The sequence below is a fragment of the Gigantopelta aegis genome, chromosome 9, assembly GCF_016097555.1.
Source record: "Gigantopelta aegis isolate Gae_Host chromosome 9, Gae_host_genome, whole genome shotgun sequence".
NCBI classification, from domain to species: Eukaryota; Metazoa; Mollusca; class Gastropoda; order Neomphalida; family Peltospiridae; genus Gigantopelta; species Gigantopelta aegis.
The window spans coordinates 78,683,183-78,693,623 of NC_054707.1; the positions used below are offsets into that span (position 1 = coordinate 78,683,183).

General features: G+C 37.3%; 1 protein-coding gene across 7 annotated transcripts in view; it reads right to left on the reverse strand.

Annotated features, from left to right (window-relative positions):
• The window catches only part of LOC121380513 (RNA-binding motif, single-stranded-interacting protein 3-like), a 282,378-nt gene that overhangs the window by 57,768 nt on the left and 214,169 nt on the right, over positions 1–10,441 (reverse strand). For all 7 annotated transcript variants that reach the window (XM_041509356.1, XM_041509355.1, XM_041509354.1 and 4 more), the window contains one exon: positions 6,403–6,461. In XM_041509356.1, coding sequence (XP_041365290.1) covers positions 6,403–6,461 — 59 coding nt within the window. The remainder of the gene's footprint in view (positions 1–6,402; positions 6,462–10,441) is intronic.

Sequence of the window (10,441 nt, forward strand, 5' to 3'; positions counted from 1 at the left end):
TTTATAACATGACTGTTACAATATATTTTTGGGATAGTAAAAAAAAATCTCCACCTCCAGTTGCTAGTGCATTTAATGTGATAGTCTTGGGTTATTTTTGTTTTCTGAAAGCAAAACAAAAACATCACCACTACACTACCTTGTTTACAAGTGATGGCCACTAAAAACATGCCAGCAAAAAGTTTTCATTTAGGTTTAATTAGTGACTAGTATGACAGGCTGATCATGAAGTCCACTCCTGGAATGACATTCATCATTGTCTTTCCACAGCAAGCAGCATGACAGCATCAAGAGAAATCCAAAACAAACTGCATGTTTTTCACAACATTACACACAGACAATGTTGCTGAGAAAATGTTTTTCAATTTTTGCACAGCTGAGGTCTAAACCCTTATTGACCTCAAATGCATGACTGTTGAAGGTTAGTTTTATAATAAAGTAAAGTTAGAACCAGATCACTAAAAAATGTTTTGCCAAGTTGTAGTCAAATATCAGGTTATTTCAACTTTTATAAAAATTCTGGAAAATCCTTCATTAAAACTGCTTTATGGCTAAATGGAAAAATGACCAAGAGTTAACTCTTGAATAGTGACATAGTTCCTATGATTTTCTCTTGAATAGAAATGATTTTACCCATTTGTATGTACCGAAAATATTAAAATGGCGTTATGTATAAGGCATCCTTGTTTTCGGATAAAAGTTTGAATGTTTAGATTAGGTATTTTGTAAGACACGTTACAGCATTTATGTGAAAGCAAAAGTAGGAATTTAATACTTTTTACTCATTATTGGGAATACAAAGTGTACGATAAAATAGATTTAAATACCTTTAACATACCAGTGATGGGACATTGGTTAGGACGACAAACCCCCAGAACAACAGAAACATAACATGCCAAATACAGTGTATGTAAAAGGTGTTTATCCCTTAGTCACATGCAAATTTCCTAAACAGCTGTGCATATTTAACAATTTATGACAAATGTGTGTTTAGCTAGATGCACACATTTTATTTTATCTGCTGTAACCAGTTTAGTGATGTCCATTTGTCAATTTTGGCAGCTTTCAGTTCTCATTTCTCTTACTGTGACAACTGTGTAAAAAGGTTACAAAGTAAAACTAATCTTATATTTAATCTACAGTATGCCTAATATTTTTACAAATTTGTTTATGTACAGCATTTTTGACACATGATTATTTGATCAACAGTGTGCAGGTGTTGAGATTTACATTGTAGCTGGGTTGGAAGAATGCTCGCCTGAGATGCTTTGGATTGTAGAATTGAAACCCCTCCCCCACCCGTGGACTGACCTACTGGGTTTATTTCCCCATCACAACCAGTGCCCCAAGACTGGTACTTGTATATCAAATGTCAAGGTTTGTGCTGTCCTGTTTTGTGGGAAAGTATACATACCAAATCCCTTGCTGCAAATCAAAAAATGTAGCAGGCTTCCTCTGAAGACTATGTGCAAGAATAATCAAGGGCTATAGTTACAAATTCTGTTTTTTCTTTACATACATAATTTACAATCTCTTTTTGTTACAAAATGTGTACATACTATACAATGGTTCGTTTATTACAAAATGGGCCATAACACATGCATTTAAAAAAAAAAACATTAGCTTCATAAATTTCATCCCCTAATGTTTGACATCCAATAGCCGATGAGCATTGGGCTCTAGCAGTGTTTGTTAGACACAACAAACTTTACTGCAGCATGCAGAATAATTAAAAATCAGTCTGCTGTGTGTCTGGTAAATTATTGTTGATTGAAAACAGTGTTTCGGTGTTCATGTCAATCACGGTGTCCCGCACTATGGCTGGACAGATGCTGGTTTAAACACAAGTTCAGCGTACACCCTGGTGAACTTTTCACACAGGACGGTAGGGACCACGGCCATTATGCATTGATTATCACTTCTATCCCAGCTGTTGCACTTTCAGTTTGAAGCTAGAGTAGGAGAACAAACATTCTGCAACATTACATGTGTTATTGGAAATCATAGCAGATAAAAAGTGAACTGCACTGATATCTACATGTTTCTCACTGACACTTTTAATCAGTGGCTATTATTAGGTGTTGAAATACTTTTATGATTGTGACTGTTGGTTCTATTAAGGCAGTGGCTATTATTAGGTGTTGAAATACTTTTATGATTGTGACTGTTGGTTCTATTAAGGCAGTGGCTATTATTAGGTGTTGAAATACTTTTATGATTGTGACTGTTGGTTCTATTAAGGCAGTGGCTATTATTAGGTGTGGAAATACTTTTATGATTGTGACTGTTGGTTCTATTAAGGCAGTGGCTATTATTAGGTGTGGAAATACTTTTATGATTGTGACTGTTGGTTCTATTAAGGCAGTGGCTATTATTAGGTGTGGAAATACTTTTATGATTGTGACTGTTGGTTCTATTAAGGCAGTGGCTATTATTAGGTGTTGAAATACTTTTAATCAGTGGCTATTATTAGGTGTGGAAATACTTTTATGATTGTGACTGTTGGTTCTATTAAGGCAGTGGCTATTATTAGGTGTGGAAATACTTTTATGATTGTGACTGTTGGTTCTATTAAGGCAGTGGCTATTATTAGGTGTGGAAATACTTTTATGATTGTGACTGTTGGTTCTATTAAGGCAGTGGCTATTATTAGGTGTGGAAATACTTTTATGATTGTGACTGTTGGTTCTATTAAGGCAGTGGCTATTATTAGGTGTGGAAATACTTTTATGATTGTGACTGTTGGTTCTATTAAGGCAGTGGCTATTATTAGGTGTGGAAATACTTTTATGATTGTGACTGTTGGTTCTATTAAGGCAGTGGCTATTATTAGGTGTGGAAATACTTTTATGATTGTGACTGTTGGTTCTATTAAGGCAGTGGCTATTATTAGGTGTGGAAATACTTTTATGATTGTGACTGTTGGTTCTATTAAGGCAGTGGCTATTATTAGGTGTGGAAATACTTTTATGATTGTGACTGTTGGTTCTATTAAGGCAGTGGCTATTATTAGGTGTGGAAATACTTTTATGATTGTGACTGTTGGTTCTATTAAGGCAGTGGCTATTATTAGGTGTGGAAATACTTTTATGATTGTGACTGTTGGTTCTATTAAGGCAGTGGCTATTATTAGGTGTGGAAATACTTTTATGATTGTGACTGTTGGTTCTATTAAGGCAGTGGCTATTATTAGGTGTGGAAATACTTTTATGATTGTGACTGTTGGTTCTATTAAGGCAGTGGCTATTATTAGGTGTGGAAATACTTTTATGATTGTGACTGTTGGTTCTATTAAGGCAGTGGCTATTATTAGGTGTGGAAATACTTTTATGATTGTGACTGTTGGTTCTATTAAGGCAGTGGCTATTATTAGGTGTTGAAATACTTTTATGATTGTGACTGTTGGTTCTATTAAGGCAGTGGCTATTATTAGGTGTTGAAATACTTTTATGATTGTGACTGTTGGTTCTATTAAGGCAGTGGCTATTATTAGGTGTTGAAATACTTTTATGATTGTGACTGTTGGTTCTATTAAGGCAGTGGCTATTATTAGGTGTTGAAATACTTTTATGATTGTGACTGTTGGTTCTATTAAGGCAGTGGCTATTATTAGGTGTTGAAATACTTTTATGATTGTGACTGTTGGTTCTATTAAGGCAGTGGCTATTATTAGGTGTTGAAATACTTTTATGATTGTGACTGTTGGTTCTATTAAGGCAGTGGCTATTATTAGGTGTTGAAATACTTTTATGATTGTGACTGTTGGTTCTATTAAGGCAGTGGCTATTATTAGGTGTTGAAATACTTTTATGATTGTGACTGTTGGTTCTATTAAGGCAGTGGCTATTATTAGGTGTTGAAATACTTTTATGATTGTGACTGTTGGTTCTATTAAGGCAGTGGCTATTATTAGGTGTTGAAATACTTTTATGATTGTGACTGTTGGTTCTATTAAGGCAGTGGCTATTATTAGGTGTTGAAATACTTTTATGATTGTGACTGTTGGTTCTATTAAGGCAGTGGCTATTATTAGGTGTTGAAATACTTTTATGATTGTGACTGTTGGTTCTATTAAGGCAGTGGCTATTATTAGGTGTTGAAATACTTTTATGATTGTGACTGTTGGTTCTATTAAGGCAGTGGCTATTATTAGGTGTTGAAATACTTTTATGATTGTGACTGTTGGTTCTATTAAGGCAGTGGCTATTATTAGGTGTGGAAATACTTTTATGATTGTGACTGTTGGTTCTATTAAGGCAGTGGCTATTATTAGGTGTGGAAATACTTTTATGATTGTGACTGTTGGTTCTATTAAGGCAGTGGCTATTATTAGGTGTGGAAATACTTTTATGATTGTGACTGTTGGTTCTATTAAGGCAGTGGCTATTATTAGGTGTGGAAATACTTTTATGATTGTGACTGTTGGTTCTATTAAGGCAGTGGCTATTATTAGGTGTGGAAATACTTTTATGATTGTGACTGTTGGTTCTATTAAGGCAGTGGCTATTATTAGGTGTGGAAATACTTTTATGATTGTGACTGTTGGTTCTATTAAGGCAGTGGCTATTATTAGGTGTGGAAATACTTTTATGATTGTGACTGTTGGTTCTATTAAGGCAGTGGCTATTATTAGGTGTGGAAATACTTTTATGATTGTGACTGTTGGTTCTATTAAGGCAGTGGCTATTATTAGGTGTGGAAATACTTTTATGATTGTGACTGTTGGTTCTATTAAGGCAGTGGCTATTATTAGGTGTGGAAATACTTTTATGATTGTGACTGTTGGTTCTATTAAGGCAGTGGCTATTATTAGGTGTGGAAATACTTTTATGATTGTGACTGTTGGTTCTATTAAGGCAGTGGCTATTATTAGGTGTGGAAATACTTTTATGATTGTGACTGTTGGTTCTATTAAGGCAGTGGCTATTATTAGGTGTGGAAATACTTTTATGATTGTGACTGTTGGTTCTATTAAGGCAGGAAGGAAGGAATGTTTTATTTAATGATGCACTCAACACATTTTATTTACGGTTATATGGCATCAGATATATGGTTAAGGACCACACAGATATTGAGACAGGAAACTCGCTGTCGCCACTTCATAGGCTACTCTTTTCAATTGGCAGCAAGGGATCTTTTATATGCACCATTCCACAGACAGGATAGTTCATACCATGGCCTTTGATATGCCAGTCGTGGTGCATTGGCTGGAATGAGAAATAGCTCAATGGGCCCACTGATGGGGATCGATTCCAGACAGACCGCGCATCGAGTGAGCACTTTACAGAACTTAACCTCTCTAAACCAGATACCTCTTAATACTGAACATTTTACTTGGTCCCGAGGGTGTCTGGTTTAGAGGGATTTCACTGTACATGTATTTTTATGTTATGCAGCTTACTTAAATTTAGTAGAAAATTGCAGCACTGCGCATGCTAACTAACTATTATTATTTGCTATCCTTTTGGTTTAATCAACAACTGTTGTCTGTTCAATTAATAACCGACAGAACAATTGCATTAAACCTTTTTGTTTTCTTTTTTTGTCCATTTTCTCTTTAAATTTAGTGTCATAAAATAGTAGCACTAAATTTGATAAACTTTTATGCTCACTAAAATTTCTTGATTTACAGTAATAACAACTATTTTAGTGTCCAAAACAAACCAAATACAAACCAAAAACAAACCCCATATATAGGATGAAAAAGTAATAATGATTTTTTTTTTTAATTTCTAAAATATTTTTTTCATAGACAAATTGAAATTTTTAAAACTATTTTGCTCAGAGCTATCCCTTAAATACTATAAATGTTTTACTTCAATTTAACTGTTAAATAAAGTCCTAAAAACATGTGATTTATATACCATAAAATATGTATTGTATCACCACCTAGTCTTTTATTTCACCCCTAGCTGGAAGGAAAGGAAAGGAAAGGTTTGTTTAACAACACCTCAGCACATTTTAAGTTGCTTGTATCGCTGTTTTGTGTCTATCATATGGTTATTTTAATATTTGGTTGATAGAAGGAATGGGGGAACGTGCTACCACCACATATATGCAGAATAGACAGGACAGTACATACCTTGATGTTTCATGTACCAGCCATAAGGCACTGGCTGAGACAGGAGAACATTCAAGTCCACGGAGGTTGATCAGTTCTGCAACTCACTGCATCTCAGTTGAGTGCTCTACCACTGAGCTACATCATCATCCAGATTCATTTTTTTTTTTTTTTTTTTTTTTTAAATAAATGGGCCAAATTTATAAAGCCTGTTTTTGACTTACATGCATGTAAGTTCTACATATGTTTACAGTGCTTAAACGCCTGTATTTCATAAAAACCGGCTTCGTGAAGAAAAAAAAAGGCACAATATATTTAAAATATTAAAAAGTAAAACTCACCTTTGCATTTATTTGTCGTTTGGTCTATTATTGCTTTTGTGGATGTAATTTTACCAAACCTACAAAACAGAAAGTGGATGATGAATTAATTATCATTCACATAATGAATATCATTAATTAAAACATCAGATTATTTGTTGCTGTTAAATATACTACTCAAAAGAATTTAAGGGTCAAAAGTTTATAACCAAATAAGTTTCAGAGTGTATTAGATTGATGATGTAAACTACACAAAAAATTTAATTTATTGTTCCATATTTACAAAAAACCCACAAATAAACGTCACTGTATACAAGAAAGTCACATGACATGCTGTAAAAGTTGAAGGTTGTCAAACATGGATTTTACATATTAGAACATTCGTTTAATAGTGTGTGAATCCACCCCTGGCGCGAATACACTCGACACATCGTTGCCTCATGCTGTTGATCAGACGTCTGAAGAACTCTTGGGGAATGGCCTGCCACTCTGCCATAAGAAGTTGACCCACATCATGAAGGTTGGCCGGAGGGGCATGGTTATCCCGAACTCTCCTGCCTAATTCATCCCAGGCGTCTCTATTGGGGCCAAGTCAGGCGAATATGCTGGCCAATCCATCCTGGCGATACCTTGTTGTCTGAGAAAGTCCGTTACCACCCTGGCGTGGTGTGGGGTCTGGCATTGTCATCCTGCAGAACTGCCCCGCCGCCAATCTGCTGAAGGCCTGGGAGAACCAACGGCCGGATAATCTCATTCAGATAGCGGATTCCATTCAGATTGCCATCCACCACATAGAGGGGGGTCCTGTGGTGGATAGAGATGCCGCCCCACACCATGACGCTGCCACCACCGAACCGGCGACGTTGTCTAACGTTAACGTCAGCGAAGCGCTCCCCAGGACATCTGTAGACACGAACCCGACCGTCGTTGAACTGGAGACTAAACCTGGACTCATCAGTGAACATCACTCGACCCCACTGAACACATTGCCACTGCAGATGAAGTGTGCATCAGTGACGTCTGGCCATTCTGTGATGTGGTAGGAGTGGTGGTCGAACAGCCTGGCGATGGCAGCGTAGATTATTGGCTCTCAGACGATTGCGTATGGTTTGATCAGACACTCGAGTTCCAGTCGCAGTCCGCAGATTGTCACGTAATCGGCGTGCAGTGGTTGTGCGTTGACGTAGAGCCATATTGGTGATGTAGCGGTCCTCTCTATTTGTAGTGCTTCGGGGTCTTCCCGAACATGGACGATTTCGAACAGAATTCGTTGCTTGGTACCGTTGCCACAGTCGGCCAACGACACTCTGACTGACACCAAGTCTCAGAGCAACATTTCTTTGCGTATTGTCATCCTGAAGCCAAGCAATAGCCCTTCCTCGATCTTCGATAGTCAGTTGACGTCGTACCATTGTCGAATTTGGAGTGTGCACCGTACACGAACGCAAGCTCCAATTATACGGAAATTCAGCATTGGGAACATGGAATACACATGCAAAGCGTGCAAATGAAGCGCTTTGTGAAAAAGCAAGTTATGGGCACTTAGCAGACCTTTTGCTTTCGCCCTAATTTACGTGCAAATGTAAGCATGTTTTCGCCATTAGAACTAGTCGACAGTGTCAATGACAGTGGATTTTAATTCATTTATGGGTTGCTTAGACCCACTTTCGTCAAAATGGAACAATGCCATGCGTGACATTATGGTCTAGCTAATATAATTGACATTCAGAAAATAATGTCGAAAATATCGTCTGACCCTTAAATTCTTTTGAGTAGTATACATGGCACTGATATTATATGGAGTCTGCACAATAATGATAGTGTTCAGGCTGCTGAATAAAAGCAGAAATAAATATTTAAGCATAGAGTTAATAATACAGCTGTTAAATCATAAAAAGGTATTATGTCCCTGGAGTATCGTACATTTGATGTCTTGTCCCATTTGGTTAATAATTTACCCAGTAATATACAAAATGGAATAGACTTAATGGGACATTTGTCACAGAAAACAGGTATTTATACAATACAGGTCTAATCTGGGTTAGTCGGCCTTGATAAAGCAGTTAAGTCATCAGTTTTAGACTGATAGGTTCACATACCGCCTATAATAAGGCTCCATTCAGAGTTTTAGACTGATAGGTTCACATACCGCCTATAATAAGGCTCCATTCAGAGTTTTAGACCGATAGTTTCACATACCGCCTATAATAAGGCTCCATTCAGAGTTTTAGACCGATAGGTTCACATACCGCCTATAATAAGGCTCCATTCAGAGTTTTAGACCGATAGGTTCACATACCGCCTATAATAAGGCTCCATTCAGAGTTTTAGACTGAAAGGTTCACATACCGCCTATAATAAGGCTCCATTCAGAGTTTTAGACCGATAGGTTCACATACCGCCTATAATAAGGCTCCATTCAGAGTTTTAGACCGATAGGTTCACATACCGCCTATAATAAGGCTCCATTCAGAGTTTTTGACTGATAGGTTCACATACCGCCTATAATAAGGCTCCATTCAGAGTTTTAGACCGATAGGTTCACATACCGCCTATAATAAGGCTCCATTCAGAGTTTTAGACCGATAGGTTCACATACCGCCTATAATAAGGCTCCATTCAGAGTTTTTGACTGATAGGTTCACATACCGCCTATAATAAGGCTCCATTCAGAGTTTTAGACTGAAAGGTTCACATACCGCCTATAATAAGGCTCCATTCAGAGTTTTAGACTGATAGGTTCACATACCGCCTATAATAAGGCTCCATTCAGAGTTTTAGACTGATAGGTTCACATACCGCCTATAATAAGGCTCCATTCAAAGTTTTAAAATACACAGTAAGACTCACAATTGACCCTGTCATGGACAGAACTCTCTGGCAAAGTCAGAGGTTGTGCCCATGACAGGTGTGCTTGAACAGTTCACAGTAAGGTTCAAAACTGACTACGTCATGGACACAACTCTCTGCCGAAGTCAGAGGTTGTGCCCACAACAGGCATGCTTGAAAAGTTCTCTGATGGAAGCATGCCAAAAATTACCCACACCCACTCAAAATTGACAGGAAGCAGGCAGTAAATGTTGCTCAAAATGCACACCGTAATATGTTTTATGCTAGATTCAGACTACCAACTGTCACAGGCGAGTTGACCAACTAACCAATTTCTCGACTTCTATGACTGTCTAGTAGCAATTCTGAGCACTCTTACAACTCGATTATCATCGTATACAACTCCTACGACCAATTAGCTGTTTAATCTGTGCACACCCATCGTAAGTCGGGAGTTGGAAAAATTACAACACAACCATTGAGTTCACCAACTTCATTGTGACAGTTGATGGTCTGAACCTAGCATTAGAATAACTAATTTCACAAGCAGAATTTGCTTCTTTCTTATTTTGACAGTATTCCATATATATCCAGAATTCCTAATTTTCAGAAGTGATAATATAAATCAAATAAACAGTGGTGTAGGAAGATGCCAAAAAGTGTGGGGGGAGCACATTTTTATATTTACACACTTTTACACTATCATAAAACAAAAAGTGGGGGGCGCATGCCTCCTTGCCTCTCCCACTTCCTACGCCAGTGATAAGTTTTTATCTGTCATGGTTGGGATGTGGAGGTGGACAGCAAAAGAAGTTGAAAGATAGGACCTGTCATATTGTGAAGAATTGATATGGATGTCAAAGGAGAGAGAGGAATGGGGCAGCAGGATATATAAAAAAGAAAAAAAGAAACTTTTATCTGTGTTTGTCTCAAAGTCTTGCACATTACTGTTGAGAGTTTTAAAGCTATACCACAAGTCTAATTAGCCGTGTAATTCTGAGACTAATTTCCAGCACTGCCTCGCACTTTGTAGGATTTGCTTCCTGACTGGAATCGGAAAAGCAAATATTGCTTCCCATTGTACAAAATTAATTTCGAGCCTTGCCCAGCTCATTATACGCAGCTCATTATATGGTGTAACTTCTCTCTTCTACTAACCATTGACCTCTATTCTGAACAGATAGCACAGATAATTGAGGTGTATGCCCAGGAATTCATGACAGGCAGTTTT